Source organism: Muscardinus avellanarius (genome assembly GCF_963383645.1).
Source record: "Muscardinus avellanarius genome assembly, chromosome: 3".
NCBI classification, from domain to species: Eukaryota; Metazoa; Chordata; class Mammalia; order Rodentia; family Gliridae; genus Muscardinus; species Muscardinus avellanarius.
Window position 1 is genome coordinate 18,927,026 of NC_137788.1, and position 20,389 is coordinate 18,947,414.

The window sequence follows — 20,389 nt, forward strand, 5'->3', positions numbered from 1 at the left end:
CAATGTATGATAAACAAATTTCATATCCTAATGAGGAACTAAGGAATTCAAAACAGTGACACTTTTAAAAAAAGTTATTAACTATACACAGAACATAACCCCTATAAAATGCACACGTAAGTGACTAAAAAGTATAACTTGCTGATCATTTCCTCAATTACAGAACATACTAAATCAATTGGGATAACTTCTGTCTGCCCCCAAATAATCTAATTATAGCACCCAGGGTTTCCTTTATAGCTAATGCAAAGTTATTATTTCCTAATTATGTGTCTGAGGCAGAGTTAACAATTTATTATGACTTTAGGACATTACAGTCACTGCACAATAAATCAGTTTACTACAGATTAAAACATCTTTCCATTATTTTTATCAGTGGGATGCAAACAGAAACATCGGATGCTTTTAAATGGCAGGTAACCATAAAATTACTTATCTTTGATAGGATACTGGATTTTATAATTACATTAGGATATGGTGTAAAATATTTATACCTCAAAACAATGAGGCCATGTGGTAATGATTCACTAGATTGTGCTCAGTAAACATTTACTGAATAAAGGAATTATTTATTCCTTCTCCCCAATTATCCAGCACAATGTTTTGCCCATGGTAAGGGCTCAATAAATATTTGTTGAATATACTGACTAAAAAAGAGGTAAGAAGAGATGGGCCCTCTCAGCTGGATGTCAAATATAACTGAAGTTTATGTGGAAAAGAGAGTGGTTAAAGATGTAAACTACATGTGGTACACAAGTAAATAAACTCCGATGGCAACAAAGCAAACAAGCAGAAAACACTGGCACCAGAATAAACAAAGGCCAAGATGTGCCAATAATGGTGTAAATGGAACTGACTTTTAAGAGATAACCAAGAAAAAGTTTATATTGGACCATACCTTTTCCCACCCAATTCAATTTGAGACAGACCAATAGAGGCACTGGTAAGAGACTATGGCTGTCTTCCTTGATATTTAGACATCCTAGTTTCCAATAATTTATTATGGACCTGTTACCCATGAATCAATATAAATCTGTTCATATTTAGGGATTCGTTTCCACAAGTACAAAGTTGAATTTCCTTTTATTTGTCCTAAAATGCTTACTTTCAAACTTGAAGGGACTTCAATTATTCCATGTAGTTTTCGATAATTCTTTTATCTTTTCAGACCAGAGTCAAAATATTCGTACAGTATTCATACTGCAGCACCTTCCACCCACCCTTTGGTCGCTTGAACTGCCCTTCTTTGGTTCTTTTTCCGCTTTCAGATCTTTCTTGAAGTGTAGTAAGCAGAACTGTACTGGGTATTCCAGCTGCAGTTTGGTCTTAAATAAAAGAAGGATGTTTGTCAGTTTGGTTTTCTTTATTCTTCTCTGTGGTATACAGGATTTGTTAGTTGAACTGGATGTAGCAGCTTACTGGGCCAAATTTTCAAGAGAATAGTACAGTAGTTCCCAGGTCTTTCCCCTAGGTTGTAACTTAACAGCTCATATACTATGTGGCACCTTTCCTCTCTCACTGAAGCATTATCTCTCTTTTCTTCTTACTTGGCTTAAAAAAACAAAACAAAACCGCAGAGAGAGATCTTAAGTAAAAAGAGAGGTGAAGTATCAACCCTCACTCAAGCATTTACATGACTACTCAATATTGAGCCCAGTGCCAGACACACAGTAGGTATTTGATAATTGCAGAACTCAATGATGTAATCCTAAAGTAGCTCAAAACAGTGATTGTGTAATGAACCTTACACCTATCAGTAGGATCCTAACTACCATGAGTTCAATTTTAATCCTTGTGAAGCTGTTAGCTACTTTAGAAACAACACACGCAAGCTTCTTAAGAAAAATTCTAAAATTACAAAAATAAAACATCAGGCTAGTTTTAGTGGCCTGTTAAAAACAAAAAAACCCCAAAAAGGTAGGGTGGTGATGCACACCTGTAATCCCAGTACTTGGAAGGCTGAGACAGAATAATTGCAGATTTGAGGACAGCCTCAGTAAGTAGTGAGACTTTCAGCAACCTAGCAAGATCTTGTAAATAAAAATAAAATAGGGCTGGGGATGTAGCTCCGAATCCCCAGTACCACAAACACACACATACACACCGCCAAAAAGCCCCCAAAACCCAAAACAAAAACCACCACTCAGGGCCAGATGTTGGCTCAAATTCTGACTCATCATTTTATAGCCTTTTCATTGTGCCTCAGTTTCCTTATCTGCGATATGGGAAAAACAAAAGCATCTTTCTCAAAGGGTTTTATGAAGAGTGAATGTTGTCAACTCAGCTCTTGAACAGTGTCTGGCACATCATAAAATATTTAAGTTACCTGTTACTATTATCAGAGTACTAGGACTCAATCTACAAAAGACCCCAACTACTCCCTCACAGTGGCTACTGCTTAATAAAGGTTCCACCAACATTCAATGGAAAAGAATTTGAAATTATGTCATAAACATAAGGCCCAATGTATCTTGTTTAGAAAGAAAAGAAGACAGAATTAGATTCATCCAATAATGAAAGTATGAATTTATAACTAGCAGGCCTGAATTTCATTTTAATATTTATCTTAGCACTATCCAATAACCTCAAGTCATTTAACCTAAGAGGCTTAATGAGCAATCACGAATAACTCTGACATTACAAAGGAATTCTTAGGAACTATGTAATAGATGTAGATTTCTGGCAAGTTCTATCATTTCCAGAGTATGTTAGTTGTGCCTAGTGCCAACACTGATTAAAAATATTCTTAAATCTAGAAAGGATTGTTTCCATTGTTATTTTAGAATCATATTCAATACTATAATAATTCCAGTTAATCATTATTTCCTTCATTTTGTTTTTATTATAGCATGTTTGCTTAATTTACAGCAAGCAGAAAATAAGCTGGGTCTTGTTTTGATCCAAACATTGATGTTTAAAGGTTGTACACAATATTTGTTAAAAAGAACATATAAAAATACCTTTTTAGAAGCTTCTATAAGAAAGAAAATACAAAGTTTAACCCCACAACTTTCCTCTTTGCTAGAACTGCAAACTACTGCTACAGTTTTAAATACTTTTTGTTGTTTAAACTATACATCCAGGAAAATCTAAAAAATTAAAGAAACGTGCATATAAATGATTGCATAGCAGAACATGAACATTAACTGCAAACAGTAAAGAAATGAAAGTTAGAAATACTATCAAATATACAAAGGTTCTAGAATCAATCCTTTAAACACATTCCACAAACAATATTTTAAAACCATCTTTTTGTTCTTTACAGGCTAGGCCTAGATTTCTAATTCCAAAATTGAAAAAATGTAATCCTCTTAAAGGAATCGTTTCTCCACAATATTCCTCACTTGCATATGTAAGCAAGCAATCTGAGATTTTTAAAAAGATGCTAGCTTTTTACTACTCTGAAATGAGATTGGACATTTCAAGTTATTCTCTATTGCTCCAAACGATCTTTCAGAGAAACACTAGAAATTATAAATAGTTAAGGGTATTACTTCCTCATTTTTAGTCAGGTATGACATTGGTAATCAAAAACTCAAGAGATGAGACTTTTTTTTTTTTTGAAACTAATTCTTTTTCCAAAATTATTTTAAATTTCATGGCACCAGTCACCTAGAGTGGGAGTGTTCTTTCAACTTGCCTCACATTAAATAAACTGAGGTGTGAAGAGCAAGCCTCCCTCATAAAGAGGTAGGCAAATTTTGATACAAATGCACATGCCCAGTGCTGTAAGCATCAAAATTCAGTTCCTTTACACTATGCACACACACAAAGCCTACTTTGAAACAATTTACTTGCTCCTAACAGCAGTAAGAACTAAGCAACAACGGTCAACAATGCTTCTTAAATTTCAGAATAACTACATTAAGAACATTCTTTTCCCCTCAAAAATTGCCATCATTGACCTGCATAAATTTTAAAGATAGCTTTTCTGATATTGTTATGTTCCCAATCTTCATAGAAATCAGGAAAAAAAAAAATCCACCAAACACACACACAAAAAGGGAAGGCTCCAGGTTTCAGTCAAAAACTTAATCTCCCTGAAAATGCTACCTAACCAGTTGGCATCATTCCCCAAGACAGTGGGGTTAACAAAAGAACTATTCCACACTGCATCATAAATAAGCTATTATCACGGGCCTAGACATAAAGGTCCACCCTGAACCTAAATGTGTCTGAGCAGTCAGTGTTGTACTGTGACTATAACTCACGTTTGTATCATTCTATCTTATTAGCAAGCTACATTTCTAGGTTAACAATTCTACCAAATATGGATATGAAAGTTTATTTTTAATAAGACAATGTTGCAAATTATGGTCAACCAACATCTTTTCACCAATACTTCAAGCATAAAAAATGAGAATCTTTACAAAAATATACAGAGACACCACAAATTGGTAGCTGCCCATAACATTAAACAAACTGGACTCTTAAGAGTGGCTTCTCAACAGCATATCATTTTAATTATAACCATTGCCTGGTACAGGGAAAACTAACAAGTGTTTTTTATGCATCATTGCAACATTGTATTCCTGATAATTTAAGTATACCAAACTATGAGTAAATGAATGATACATGCCTAAAAATGATCATGGTTTGTACTGTCAGTGGCCACTGGACTTAGGACTAGTCCAAGACCTTGACCTAGATTTTGACCTAGACCTAGACTGTGATCTTGACTGAGATTTGGATCTAGGTGGTTCTTTTTTCCTTGATTCCTTTTCATATCTTGAGCCAGACTTATAATGTGTTTTGGAATCTGTTTTAGAGGTGCCTCTAGTTTTGGTGTGAGATGCAGACCTAGAACGTGATTTAGCCTTCATTTCTTTCTTGGGCTGGGACTTGGACCGTGATCTTGAATTGGATTTAGATCTTGAAAAAGATCGATTTCGGTGTTTGAATCTTTCAAAACAGAGGAGAGATACAATTAGAGTAAAAATTAGATTCTATATTAATAAAATTTGTTATTTTTAGAGTAAAAGTTCACTCTGAAATTGAAAAACGTATGAGTCTTTTTTCAAAGCAAAGTTATTTACCTATCATTGTCGGAATGGCTTCTGCTACGTCGTGGTCTTCCAGTCGGTCTACTGCTAAAAAGCATATCAGAAAAAGTAGACAGTGACAAATGTCTATATATAGTCTTAAAATTTTTAAATGAAACACTAAAATATTTGATTACCAACAAAGCATTCAAAATATATAACTAAAGTATCAAAAAAAGTTAGGAAAAATAAGCACTAACAAACATTATTTTTTGAGATGAGGGTCTCATTTTTGTTGCCCAGGCTGGCCTTGAACTCTTGGACTAAAGTGACACCCCAGTCTCAGCCTCCCAGGTAGGGGTGACTATAGGTATATGTCATCACTCCTGACCAAATATATTACAAAAACTGATCAGTGTACATCACACTTACTTTCTAGGGCTATAAGATCTTCTATAGTTGTAATCGAAAGACCGACTTCTTGATCTCCTCCTTTCATAACTTCGGCTTCTGGACCGTCTATATCTGTCATAATCATCATAGCGTGAAGAACTGTAGACATTCCTCCCTTCCTTGGCTTTCATTTGATTTGGTGCTAAGAAATACACAGAACATAAATATTCAGAAACTTCTAAAAGTATTTGCTGGGCATGGTAGTGCACACTTTTAATTCCAGCATTTGGGAGGCTGAGACCAGAGGATCATGGATCATGGCCAGGCTCAGCCTAGTGAGGCCCTTTGCAACTCAGTGAGGCCCTGTTTCAAATTAAAGACTAACTAAGAGGGCTGGGAGTGTAGCATGGAGGTAGAATGCCCCTGGGGTTTCATCCCCAGTATGCAAAAGAAAGAGAGAAAGAGAGAGAGAGGGCGAGGGAGAGAGGGAGGGAGAGAGAATGCATTTCATACAATTTCAGGGTATAAATACTGACTTCATTTTTTTGCAGTACAGGGGATGGAACCCGGGGGCAGTCTACCTCTGAGCTACGCCCCACCCCTATTTTTTATTCTTTATTTTAAAACAAGGTCTCGAAGGATCATGGTTAACCTCAGCTACTTAGTGAGGCCCTCTGCAACTCAATGAGACTCCGTTTCAAAATAAAGAATAAAAACAAACAAACAACAACAAAAAACAAAAAAAAAACAAAAAACAAGGTCTCACTAAGTTGTAAAAGGCCTAAGTAGCTGAGGCTGGCCGTCAACAAAGATCCTACTACTGTCTCGGCCTCCCAAATGCTAGGATTACAAGTGTGCACCATCACGCCCGGCTTATTCTCTTCTTTTTATATAAAGAAAATTAAATGATCTGTTTTGTAGTTTTTTTTTGTTTTAATATATTTTTCTTGCAAGTTTAGGGATGGAACCCAGGGGCATTTGACCTCCGAGCTACACCCTCTGCCCTATTTATTCTTTATGTTTGAAATACGGTCTAAGTTGTGAAGGACCTCACTAAGTAGCGTAGGCTGTCCATGAACCACAAACCTTCGTTCTCAGCCTCCCAAATGCTGGGATTACAAGCAGGTGTCGCACGCTTGTAATCTCCACGCTTGAGAGGCGGAGACAGGAGGATAGCGCAGGTTCGAAGCCAGCCGCGCGCGCTGGCTTAGGAGACCCTGTTTCCAAATAAAAAAGTATAAAAAATAGGCCTGGGAGTGTAGCCCAGAGGTAGAAGGGCTTCCAGGAACCCCAGTACCACCAAAAAACCAAAACAAAACAAAACAGAACAAACAAAAAAAAAAACCAAGCATGCACCACCACATCCGGCATGGAGTTTGTTTTAGATATGCCTCTAGTTTTGGTGAGATGCAGACCTAGATAGAATGTGATTTAGTCTTCATTTCTTTCTTGGGATGGGTCAAAATTATGAACCAACCCAATCTTAGGAAAGTAACTTTCAAGTATTTGTATCAAGCCAGGTGTGGTAGCGCACACTTGTAATCCCAGCATTTGGGAGCCTGAAACAGGAGGATCCCAATTCATGGCAAGCCTCAGCTACTTAGTGAGGCCTTTTGCAACTCAGTGAGACCCTGTTTCAAAATAAATAGAGCCGGGCGTGGTGGCGCACGCTTGTAATCTCAGCATTTGGGAGGTTGAGACCTGGAGGATCACAGTTTGCAGACAGCCTCAGCTACTTAGTGAGGTCCTCTGCAACTCAGTGAGATCCGGTTTCAGAATAAAGAATAAAAAATAGGTCAGGGGGTGTAGCTCAGAGGTAGAATGCCCCTCCATCCCCAGACCTGCCAAAAAAAAAAAAAAAAGGGGGGGGGCCTAGGGGTATAGTTCTGAGGTAGAATGCCCTGGGTTCCATCCCCAGTACTGAAGGAAAAAAAAAAGTATTTGTATCAGACTTATGTTAAAAAAACTTTATATACACCATTAGTCCTCAACTCCTCCTATCCAATTCTGTAAAGCAGATATTTAATGTTCAGGTACAGGTATGTGTATGTACATATAAAAACATAAAAGTACCTAGGAACCTGTTACTCAGTTTCAGAACTAGAAACAGTGTCTCACTGAGGTGCAAAGGGCCTCACCAAAGTAGTAGCTGAGGCTGTGGTGAATGTGATTCTCCTGCCTCAGTCTCCCAAATGCTGGGACTACAAGCATATGCCACCATGCCTGGCTTTACCCAAGCTAATTTGATTAGTTTGTTCCTACCACCATGTATCTACATAATTATCCAAATATACCTTGAAGATCTTTATGAGAAAAACAAATGAGCTGGGCATGGTGGCACACTTGTAATCCCAGTACTTGGGAGGCTGAGACAAAAGGATGCAGGTACACAGCCAGCCTCAGCTACTTAGTGAGGATCTCTGCAACTTAGTGAGACCCTATTTCCAAATATAGAAAAAATAGGGCTGGGGTGTAGCTCGGAGTTAGAACGTACCCCTGGGTTCACCCCTAGTTCTGCCACACACACACACACACACACACACACACACACACACACACGCATACAACAAAACTAAAGATAACCCAAACTTCACGAATTCTTATCCCTTTCAATTCTATCCCTGGTATATTAAATATGCCACAGCTGTTAGTTTCAATCAACTTTCTAAAGAGTTCCAATGTATTTCAGGCATTCTGATGTCCACATTCTACGCATGTGCCACCACACCCAACTATTCTGTATTTTTTTTAAAACAGGGTCTAAGTTACAGGAGGGCCTCATTAAGTACCTGAGGCTGGCCATGAACCTGCACACTGCCCACCTCAGCTTCCAAATACTGGCATTACGAGTATGCATCACTACAAACAGTAAGATACTGCTTTATTTCTAAATAATCTTTTATGTTTTTTAAACAGATAATACAAATTTTACACAAATCCCAAAGCACTGTCTAAAAACGATGTTATAGAGCTGGACATGTTGGCCCACGCTTGTAATCCCAGCATTCGGGAGGCTGAGACCAGAGGATCCCAATTTGCAGACAGCCTCAGTGCTACTTAGTAAGGCCCTCCGCAACTTAGTGAAACCCGGTTTCAAATTAGCCGGGTGGGCATGGTGGCACACACTTGTAACCCAGCATTTGGGAGGCGGAGACTGGAGGATCAAGGTTTGAGGACAGCCTCAGGTACTTAGTGAGGCCCTCTGCAATTCAGTGAGACCTGGTTTCAAAATAAAGAATAAAAAATATGGCAGGGGCTATAGCTCGGAGGTCGAATGCCCCTGGGTTCTATCCCAGACCTGCAAAAAAAGAGAATAAAAAATAGGGCAGGGGGTTGTAGCTTGGCAGTTGAATACCCTGGGTTCCATCCCCAGATCCAAAAAAGGGGAAAAAAGACATTATACTTATGTAAGGCATAAAGGGTACTTACTCTTCCGATCTCCCTGTGCAAACTGTATTTCGATTTGACGTCCACAAATCCATTTTCTGTCCAAATTATGTAAAGCATCTTCAGCATCACGAACATCCTCAAATGTGCTAAATGTTAAGGGGCTTGGGAAATTTTGCAAACTTTGATAATGAATCAAAGTCCAGCCAATAAGTCTAGAACAACTCTCAACCTCCTAAAATTGTTCTAGAAAGTCAATTAGACCCTTACTCTTTGATTCAGCCATTAACACTTCAGAGCATAAAAACACTTCTGATTTTCTATGGTATATGTTTTAGAAAAAAAAACATGTAGATACATGTTGTAATTAGATGTTATAGCTGAATCAAGTTACCCCATAAAAATTTTCCAGAGCTTTAAAAATTAACTTTATAAAGCTTCCTGCAAAGTGAGTTTGGAAACTTGTTTCCAACTTGAGAATGTCAATATTTACCAGCCTTAAGAAGGAACTGCTGACATTTTTTTTGAAATGAGAAGCTAAGTTACCTTCATGCCAACTTGTGTTAGCAACAATTCTCTGAGAACAACCCCTGGGTTTACAGTTGCTGTTAAATCATCTAAATGCAGCACACTACGATGGAAGTCAAGTATATATACAAGGGAGTGTTCCAAGTAAAAGGTTTAGAAAGGGAGCTAAGCTTTAATATGGATTCTCATTCTATCATAAAAAATTGCCTTTCTAGCTCATCCATTTCTAAAATATAACAAGAGTGCAGTATTTGGAGAGCCGATTTAGAAAACATCCTCAAAGTGACACATTTCTTTCAAGATTATTACTGTTCTATAATTCCAGAGACTAACTGGTTTGGGCTTCAGCCTCACTAGACATCTTACTTTTTGTTCTGAAAAGAATTAAGGATGGTAGCAGGTTTTTAGCTCCCTTCCTGAGGCCAGTATTTGTATGTTAAGTGAAAGGACAGAATATCTCTCCCTTTCTTAAAACAGCTGAGTTTTAAATTAATTAAAAGGAGTAAAGTCACTTAATAAGTATACTATTTTGTTACCCTGAGAGAATGTAATAATTTAAAAAAGATCTTACATCAATAACTATAAAAATTGTGAGCTGGATGGCAAGATTCTACACTTTACCTGTTAAGCCAAGGATAGGAAGAGAAGGCCCACTGGGAACAGTCAGAGAAGAGAGAACGACAGAAAGGGCAGCCAAGTATCACTCTGATGCCAGTCATGGAGAAATTTGTACTTTAGGGTCTTTCCAAAAATCAAAATTGATAAACCTGTTATTTCTTTTCAATTGTTTTAAAACCATACATAATAAAAATTACTGAACATATATAAAAATTATCACTCTCCTTTGGGTTCCTTTTATGTAACCACCCCTTCTGGCTCAAGTATCATACTCATAAGTCAATCTACTGCGGAACCCGGGTTCCTGGCCATCCCAAACCAGATAGAATCAGATCAACATTGTAGGCCAGAATGCCTAACTACCTTTATTTACCATGCCAGATATACAGCTACTATCTTTTCCCTAACAGAGTTTTGCAACTAATTCCCACAACTGTCTGATCATTGTTTCTGCAGGAGTAGTTTTGTCCTTTCCTGTAATTCACACTAGGACTCCACTACGTGAAAGCTGCTAGAGACTCAATTTAAGCAGTGTAAGAATTCTTTCTAACCTCAAGTACACAGCCTGAACGTTTGTTTTTGCAGGGAGATGATCTCACTGAAGGGAGGGAGGAAATAAGGTCACCTGAAACTCTGGGTCAAGGATAGATTTCCCACACATCCTGATCAGGAACCCATACCAGGAAGAAAGCCTTCTGCAACCCATTCAGGGCCATCATATATGTGCTAAAGCGGTACAGGGCCAACAGGTTTTGTAGAACTAAGCTCCAAAATTAGAGGCTTGTGTTCCCAGCAGCCATTTAAAAACCGATCTCTCTCTCTATAGCATTTCTAGTATATCTGACACGAGACCACCAAAGCTGTTTCTAAGTTGTCCCCAGTGCATGCACTCCTCTCCCTTTTAAGTAGGGCTCTGTGGCTTGACCCCAGAACCTCATGCTACTCCAAAGAGACCTGACCACCTGGTCCAAAACCAAAATATGCTGAATTTAAGCTTAACAACGTAACATCCTGTGATACTTTTAACTTGATAAGCTAAGAGAAAGTGCATTTATACAAGACCATAATCACAACATCAAAGGCCCACATAAATTACAGGTTTTGTCACTAGACCAAACCAAAATTATTTTGAAAATTAACTGCTTACAAAACATAAAAAAAAGGAAAATAGTTATTCTGTAGGATACATCAGGTATGATTCCTTTAATCTTGGCCATCATTCAACTTCATCTTGACCTTTAACTCTTTAAGTGCTTGTCAGAAGGACTTGTCATGAGATGCTTGGCCAAATATGACAGATGGCTTTATCTTTAACTTTGAAAAACAACCTTTTCCCCCTTTGTAGATAAAGCGAGGCTTTGTCTCCCATTAGGCTTGTCCTTCTTCCAGCTTTTCTTTATTTTTTCTTTTCCCAAACTCTCCCTTCTCTTCAAGCCTGATCCTTAAGAGGTCTTTGGCTTGTCTACTTGCCTTAAGTGTTGAACTCTACTCTAAAGGTTCTTTCATGCTTTCTCTTTGGGGTCGCCATAACTGTACAGCTTTACATTCTGAGGTAACAACAGAGGACAGCAAATTAGGGGACAATATTAAAGAAGCTTACCTCATTGTTATACAATTTGTTTTTGATCAAGTGATTCAAATTAACAAACAAGAATACTAAACTTTAATTGCTAAGCACAAGAGCATATTAACTTTTAATTTGACTTAAATCAAAGGTGGTAGCAACCACAATGTATTCAAATTTAAATCACATATTATAATCAATGGGAAAGTAATATTTAACTATTTTTGGATTAACTTTAAGAAACAGAGAGCAATGTGAGTCAATTAATTTTCAAAAATTTGAAGACATAGACATTTATTAGAGGACAAAAGCAAACTACTTTTTAGATGTTACCACTTACATAAACTTGAATTTCAAACTTCCAACACCCCTCACTAATCAGCATCTGAAGAAAGGATATTGAACGTAAGCAAATCCTCTTGGACGGCGAGTGTAGAAGTCAAGGGGAACATACACATCAACTATAGGACCATAACGACCAAATTCACGTCGTAAATCTTCAGACCTAGAACATTATAAAAAAGGTCTCAAATTCTTTTATGTTCACACCCTTACAAGTTTTTCAAACGAGCAGTCATTAACCAATGAAAGGGACTAATAACAGTGTGACCCATTGGTCTCAGCTGTATCAGTGATCTGACCTGCACCCAAGTCTCTAAACCTCCATCAACATTGGGAACCAAATTTAATAACATACAAAGCTAGGCATGGTGGTGCATGTCTGTAATCCCGGTACTTGGGAGGCTGAGGCTAAAACAGGAGGATCACAGGTCTGAGGCCAGCCTCAATCTCAGCGAGGTTTCAAAACAAAACAAAACAAAACAAGGAGGGCCTGGGGGTGTAGCCCAGAAGCTCCTGGGTTTAATCCCCACTACCAAAAAATTATACAAAGGTGTAAAGTCCTCTTTATGATAAAGTCAAGATCCAGGAATTTGGAAGACTAAAACGCAGTTTGTAAGCAGATTACTATTACAACAGCAAACAGACATGCAAGGAAGCAATCACAAGTTTAAAATCTACAGCCTTCATTTTCACAAAAGGCAGAGTAGCAGTAAGACTTTTTCTTTTACAAACAGTATCAAAACTGGTATTTGCCATAAAACTACAGGGACAGGGGTAAAGTCTCCCAAAGATCAAATCCACAACTATACCCCAACCCTTTAAACTATGAGTCTAAATGATAAAGGGGGAGATTTTTTTCTAGACCCTAAAAGATTTACTATTCCTCTTCCTACTTAACGTTAAGGCAAAAGAAGCACCTAATAAAATAAAAAAAACAACAAAAAAACATTTTCGGTTTGCATTTTTGTTGAATATGAAGCATCACTGTTAGAGCAGATCTCTTCCCAAAAATGCCGAGGGCACTTCGAAGCAATTAAAGAGAATCGCTGAAAACAAAGGCTATTTGGAGTACGGTCTCGATTAATCCGATTTAGCTACCGAAGTCCCAAGGGGCGAGATGTTCTCAACCTCCCTCCCCCGCACCCCTTCTTAAACCCCAAGTACAGTTTCCGGGAAATGGGGAGAACCACTCCGCTTAACGGGAAAAACCTGACTTCTCAAATCTCAACATTCCTCTTCTGCCCGACTGTCACCTACAGATTGAATATAAATATAACGCTATAACGGCAAAAAAAAAAAAAAAAAAAAAGGAGGCAGGCGTGGTGGCGCACGCTTGTAATCCCAGCATTCGGGAGGCTGAGACGGGAGGATCGCGGGCGGTCTCGGCTACTTAGCGAGGCCCTCTGCAACTCCGTGAGACCCTGTTTTCGAAATAAAGAACAAAAACAGGGCTGGGGGTGTAGCTCGGAGGTAGGAAGCTTGAGTTACATCCCCAGTACCGCAAAAAAGAAAAGAAAAGAGGTGCAAAAGGGAGCTAAAGGGAGCGAGGCTAGAAGAAAAGAGCACGGGGGGAGGGGAGCAGCAGATGCTTTGCATTCCTCTCCCGCGGCCCCGTTATTTCACTGCCATCTTCCTTTCCTCCTAACTCAAAGTCGGAGGCGAGCCCGGCGAGGGGGCGTGCACCCCGCGACGCGGGCTGGGGCTGGGCGGAGGCCGCGGGGAGGCCCGCCCGGGGAGGCCCGGCGCCACGCGGCCGCGCTCCCGCCGCCCCGCCGGCCTGGGGCGCCGCCTCGCTCGGCGCGGCCTGGGGGCGCCGCGGCCCCGCCATCTTCTCCCGCCCTCCTCCTCGGCCCGGCGCGCCGCTCCGTCCCCGCGCTCCCGCGGCCTCCCCGCGCCGGCCCGCCCTGGACCCACCTGGTATCGTCGGCCACGTTGCGGACGAACAAAGACGTGTTGGGGGGACGCAGGTAGCGGGACATGGCGGCGGCGAGTCGGGCCGGGCGCACTAACGGGCTCAGCAAACCGTCCGCGGCTCCGGCGGCGGCTCCTCTAGACCCGCACACAGCCAGAGGGCTCCGCTACGGCAACCGCCTCTTCTCGCGAGATTTCGCTCCCGCCGCCACCCCCCCCCCACCGCCTCGGCGCGACGCGGGGCCCGGCAACGGTCCCTTCCCGCGAGAGCACGGGGCCGCGCATGCGCACGCCGAGGGCCCGCGCGCGCGCCGCAGCCTCGCTCTCATTCATTGGCTTCTGGCGCGGCCTCTTCCTCCCCGCGCCCCAGCCCTCTCTCTTTCTTTCTTTAGGGCTTCGTTTTCCCGCCCTTTTCTGACTTGCAGAGCTTCCCCTTCCCCCCACGCAGGAAGCAGAATATCCTAGCCCACTACGCCAGACCTAGCCATCCCTTCTTTTACATGTGGTTTGTATCTATTAATATTTAGTGAGTTGGAGTTTTAAAATGAAGATTTCAAAACATAATACACCAATAAATTCCACTATCCTTCATCAGACTTTATACAGTCTCTGGGAAACTCCATCCCACATTTGAGGAGATGATAAGCATGAGAAAAGGCAAATCCTAAATACAGTTTTTTCACTCTGAAGAACTCGAGCCTTATCAGACATGAGGGACTCCTGTTAGAATACCTCTGGCATGTAGTACAGGGCCAAGCAGACAGCAGGGACTCAAGTACTGTTTAATTAAATGAGCTTCTATTTTATGAAAAAGACCACAAAAGGATTACTTTCTCATCAATCAGCAGCACCCAAGGCAATTAAATCACTTAACAGAAGTGGTGATAGTTTAGAGCGCTATAGCAGAGCTATTGTTTCTACATTTATGTTTCCTGAGAACCTTTTCTAATCTATTAAAATGTTGATTATTGTCAGGTGTTGTACTAGACGGCAGTAATTCAGTGATAAATTGCAAGGAACTTCTGTTTCTGGAGAGGGGTAACAAAATAAACAACTAAAATGGTTGCAATAGGAAAGTTGTGATATGAAAGAAACCGCAGTGTTATCACTGGAGAAGAGATCATTCTGAGAAGGGTCTGGAGATTCCCAGTAGGGGAGAGGGGAACTCACGTCAGGCCTCACCTCATGGGGTCCTTGGTTTATGTGATGGAAAAGTCAGCAGAAGCCAGTCAGAAACAGAGATTTATTTAGGGAAGCAAGAAATACACATTCAGCTAGGGCGTGGTGGCGCAAGCTTGTAATCCCCGCGCTTGGGAGGCAGAGACAGTAGGATGGCGCAGATTCGAAGCCATCTACGCTGGTTTAAGATACCCTGTTTCCAAATAAAAGTATAAAATAGGCCTGGGAGTGTAGCCCGGAGGTAGAAGGGTTTCCAGGAACCCCAGTACCACCAAAAAGAAAGAAAGAAAGAAAGAAAGAAAGAAAGAAAGAAAGAAAGAAAGAAAGAAAGAAAGACACATTCAAGGGAGAAGTGGGCATCTCCATAGTGAGTGAGACTTGCTTTTGTGTGTGTGTGTGTGTGGTACTGGGGATTGAGCCCAGGGGCATTCTACCTCTGAGCTAAATCTCCAGCCCTACTTTATTTATTTTATTTTATGGTACTGGAGATAGAACCCAGGGGCATTCTACCTCCAAACTATACCCCCAGCCCTATTTTTTATTCTTTATTTTGAAACAGGGTCTCACTAAGTTGCAGAGAGCCTCACTAAGTAGCTGAGGCTGTCCGTGAACCGTGATCCTCCTGTCTCAGCCTCCCGAATGCTGGGATTACAAGCCTGTGCCACCAGGCCCGGCTCTATTTTTTATTCTTTATTATTTTTTTTTCCAGTACTGGGATGGAACACAGGGGCATTCTTCCTTCGAGCTACACCCCCAGGCCTAATTTTTTATTCTTTATTTTGAAACAGGGTCTCACTGAGTTGTAAAGTAGCTGAGGCTGTCTGCAAGCCATGATCCTTCTGTCTCAGCCTCCGAATGCTGAGATTATAAGGGTGTGCCACCATGCCCAGCCTTATTCTTTATTTTGAAACAGACATTCTATCTCTGAGCTATACCCCCAGCCTAATTTTTTTTTTTTTTTTTTTTGGTGTACTGGGGTTCCGGGAAACCCTTCTACCTCCAGGCTACACTCCCAGATCTATTTTTATATTTTATGTGGAAACAGGGTCTCTTAAGCCAGCGCGGCTGGCTTGGAACCTGCGCGATCCTCCTGTCTCTTCCTCCCAAGCGTGGGGATTACAAGCGTGCGCCACCACGCCCGGCTTCCCCAGCAATAATTTTTAATGTTTATCTTGAAACAGAGTCTCACTGAGCTACTGAGGTTGGCTGTGACTTCCCAAGTACTGGCATTACAAGAGTGCCACCCCACACACACACCCACTAGCTCCTTTCTTTTATTGAGGGTTTAAACAGGAGGTCACGAGTTAAGTTTAGGATTACAAATTAAGTGTAAGAGAACGGCCACCTAGAGCCAGCGTTAGGGAGTGGCAATCACAAGCTGTTTCGGGAGGGCAAGGTAAAACATTTCAGGGAGAAGAGGTCATCAAAGCTCACCTTTTGGTTCCATCCTGTCCAAGGAAGTCTGTGTTGTGCTTGCAGACAATTTCCACTTAGCATGTACCTTGTAGCGCATAGCTAAACTGGTGTGAAATGGTGACCTCACTGCACGGGTGAACATGGCTCACAACACTTCTGCCTTTCGTGGTGCTGGGGAAACACTGCAGGGTCTCAGTACGCGAGCTAAGCACCTTACCACTGAGCCACATTACCATACCCACAAAGTAAGTTTCTTAATATCAGGGACGTTGTTTTATTCATGACAGGAGAGACTGGCACGGCAAAATTGTATAACAACATTTTTTTTTCCAGACAAGGTCTTGCTATGTGGCTCGCCTCAAACTCCTGGGTTTAAGAGATTCTCCTGCCGCAGCCTTCCCCCCACCGGAATTCCCACCAAGACTATAGGCATGCCCCACCATGATGGGCCTGTAGTTTTTTTCTTCTTGTTGTTGTTTTTGTTATACTGGGGATGGAACCTGGGGGCATTCAACCTCTGAATCCAGGGCATTCTACCACTGAGGATCAAACGCAGTGCCTCCCACATTCTGCAATCCCTCTGCCACTGTGCTACCCCCTCCCATTCCTGTAAACCATATCTTAAAGCTGTTATAGAGAAGGAAGATTTGCAAGTACTTTGCTTCCTCTGACTTTTGTCCGAAATAATCCTAGGATGTCTAAGCAGAATTCTGTTAAGTTCTGGGTCTCTGCTATTTAGTGTCTTGCAATTTTTCTCAGGGTGAACAATTCCCATTGAACAATACCAGCATTTTGTTTCCTTTCGTCTTACTATCAGCTAGCAAGCTTCATTGGTTTACTGAATGTCAGCCAGTTGGGTAGCTTGGTAGGAATTTGAGAACAGTGTCTCTGAAGATTACAAAGGAGAATTGGCCTCCGGCTTCAAGTTATAGCTTAGAATTAAGCAAAGCCTGCCTGGGCACTATGGAAGGGTATAGAAGGCTGATGTTGAGGATTGAGTGCCTTAGCTTTGAATTAATAGCCAGCTCCCCATTGCCATTCATTTCCCCTGGTTCAAAGCCAGAGAGCAGGCAGTAAATGGATAGGTGGGAAACGTTATTTCCCAGGGCGCTGTGTGTGACAGAAAGAAGCAAACCTGGGAAGCCTTGCTGGTCCCTGAGGGCTGGTGCCTCTGGGAGAGAGGTATGTGGAGGAATTGAACCTGAGCCCTGTCTTGTACAGTGGGTGTAGATTGGGAGCAGGGGAAGTAGGAGATGAGGGATGTGTTTTGGGTGGAGGAAATAATTTAGAGGCTTAGAGGAAGTATACAAGGAGTACTTGGGAAATGGAATATGAATCAGGGTAATTTTGATAGAAGTTATGGAGCCTGTGGTGTTTGTTAGTCAGCTTTCTGTTGCTCTGACAAAACACCCGAGATAATCACCTTACGAGGGGGAAAGGTTTATTTTGGCTCTTGGTTTCAGAGGTTTTAGTCCAAGATGGCTTGGTCCCGCTTCCTTTAGACCTGTGCAGCATAATATATCATGGCCAGAGCTTGTGAAGGAGGGGGCCTGGTCATCTCTTAGCAGCCAGGAGACAAAAAGAGAGAGGAAGGGCCTATGGTTTCGCTATCTCCTTCGAGGGCACACTCCCACTGACTTAGCTCCTACTCGGTCCTACTTCTTAAAGGTTCCATCATCTTCTAGTGGCACCACAGGGTGGCCACCAAGCCTCTAACACATGGCACTTGGGGGGTGTTTATCCAAACTCTAGTGAAATTTAGCCTTGACTACGAAGATAATGGGAGTCATGAAAGATTTCAGAGTAGGATCCAGGCGTGGTGGCGCACGCTTGTAATCCCAGCATTTGGGAGGCTGAGACAGGAGGACTGCGGTTTGCAGACAGCTTCAGCTACTTAGTGAGGCCCTTTGCAACTCATTGAGACCCTGTTTCAAAATAAAGAATAAAAAAAGAGATGGGGGTGTAGCTCAGTCGTAGAATGCCCCTGAGTTCCATCTCCAGTACCACACACACACAAAAAAAAAAGTGTAGGAGGTTTTCTATTTTTTACTTTATTTGTGGAATTGGGGATTTAACCCAGGGGCATTCTACCTCCAAGCTACACCCCAAGTTCTTTCTATTTTTATTTTGAAATAAGATCTCACTAAGTTGCTGCACATCTTGCTAAGTTGCTGAGACACATCTTGAACCTGCGATCCTCCTGTCTCAGCCTCCCAAGTGCTGGGATTACAGGTATGTGCCACCATGCCTGCCTGAGTAGGGTGTGTGTGTGTGTGTGTGTGTGTGTGTGTGTGTATCTGTGTGGTGCTGGGGATTGAACCCAGAAGCACTCTACCTCTGAGCTACACTCCCAACCCTATTTTATTTTTATTTTGAAACAGAATTTTGCTAGGTTGACGAGAGTCTCACTACTTGCTAAGGCTCTCCTCGAACCTGCAATCCTCCTCTCTTAGTTGCCCAAGTCCTGGGATTACAGGTGTGTCCCACCACACCTGGCTGCCAGTTTCATTATTAAGCTCCTCTGTTTGAAATATCTAGAATGGCTTTCTTTTATTTCTTCTTCTTTTTTTTTTTTTTTTTTTTTTTGCAGGTCTGGGGATGGGACCCAGGGGCATTCGACCTCCGAGCTACACCCCCTGCCCTATTTTTTATTCCTTATTTTGAAGCAGGGTCTCACTAAGTTGAAGAGGGCCTCACTAAGTAGTTGAGGCTGTCCACAAACTGTGATCCTCCAGGTCTCAGCCTCCCGAATGCTGGGATTACAAGCGTGCGCCCCCACGCCTGGCTTTAGAATGGCTTTCTTCTCATGAGTGGACTCTGAATAATTAGACTTTCTTCACTTGCTTCTAGGATGCCACACAGGCTTTGCTCCTGTCCTCCTGGACGTCCCTTTGTGATCGCCCTTGCTATGTCCCCTCTTAATCCTGACTCCTGATGTTTGGCATGGATGCTGTCAGTGATCTTTGTGTGAACAGTTAACTTTCCAGTCATCTAAAGGTACACCCTTGTCAGTATTATTGCTTGATTATCCAAGAACACAGGAATTCATCTCATTTTACATGAGAGTAAGTTCAAAATTTCCTAACCTAGAGATTACTTCACTAATGCTATCTGCTCCCCTTCACCCCATAAGTGATGGGGATTGAACCCAGGACCTCACATATGCTAGGCAAATTCTCCACCACGGAGCTTCTCCCGCAGTCCACTATTAATGCTATTTTGAGAGCATGTTGCCCCTCTCCCCCTTTTAATTGCCTCTGAGGCTGAGACTTCATCTCTGACTCTTACAGATGAAAAGAATCCAAGCATTCTTTCTGTTCAGTGCTGGGATATTGCCTCAGTATAAAACCCATAACTGGAGTTCTGGTTATCTCCTTTGCAGGTTCAGAAATGACTTCCTTGTTGAGCTCACCCCAAAATCTACTAAATTCAGTACAGTGTCCAGTAAATTGCTTGTACTTTTTGGATGTTATTAGTATAAAATATTAACCAATCTCTTTTTTTGGGGGGGGAGGGGTCTGGGTATGGAACCCAAGGGCATTCGACTTCCAAACTACACCCCTTGCCCTTTTTTTTGGGGGGGGTGGTGGTACTGGGATTCCTGGAAACCCTTCCATCTCTGGGTTACACTCCCAGACCCATTTTTATATTTTTATTTGGAAACAGGGTCTTTTAAGACAGCAAGGCTGGCTTCGAACCTGCGCGATCCTCCTGTCTCTGCCTCCCAAGCGCGGGGATTACAAGCGTGCGCCACCAAGCCCGGCTGAAATACTTTTAATTCAATTTTGTATCTAACTTTTTTCTCCTTCTCTCTTAGCATTACTTTAAAGCATTTTACCACGTCTTTAAGGGATTTATTAATGTGTGTAATTCGGGTGGTAATTTTTATTTTTTTATTTTATTTATTTATTTTTTTTTGCGGGTCTGGGGATGGAACCCAGGGGCATTTGACCCCCGAGCTACACCCCCTGCCCTAATTTTTTATTCTTTATTTTGAAACCGGGTCTTACTGGGTTGCAGAGGGCCTCACTAAGTAGCTGAGGCTGTCCACGAACCGCAATCCTCCAGG

The 20,389-nt window shown here is 41.6% G+C and overlaps 1 protein-coding gene across 6 annotated transcripts; it reads right to left on the reverse strand.

Annotated features, from left to right (window-relative positions):
* Positions 1 to 1,264: 1,264 nt before the first annotated feature.
* On the reverse strand, positions 1,265 to 13,793 carry SRSF10 (serine and arginine rich splicing factor 10; the record flags this gene model as incomplete). Of its 6 annotated transcripts, XM_080692879.1 has the most annotated exons (7): positions 1,265 to 1,325; positions 4,801 to 4,902; positions 5,037 to 5,090; positions 5,415 to 5,577; positions 8,805 to 8,911; positions 11,873 to 11,977; positions 13,729 to 13,793. In XM_080692879.1, the coding sequence occupies 7 exons, from the start codon at positions 13,791 to 13,793 to the stop codon at positions 1,265 to 1,267; spliced, it is 657 nt and encodes a 218-aa protein (XP_080549005.1). The 6 variants fall into 6 exon arrangements, with proteins under 6 accessions (XP_080549005.1, XP_080549007.1, XP_080549006.1 ...); XM_080692881.1 differs by lacking the exon at positions 4,801 to 4,902 and having other exon boundaries at positions 5,037 to 5,087; XM_080692880.1 differs by lacking the exon at positions 4,801 to 4,902.
* Between the last annotated feature and the right edge of the window lie 6,596 nt (positions 13,794 to 20,389).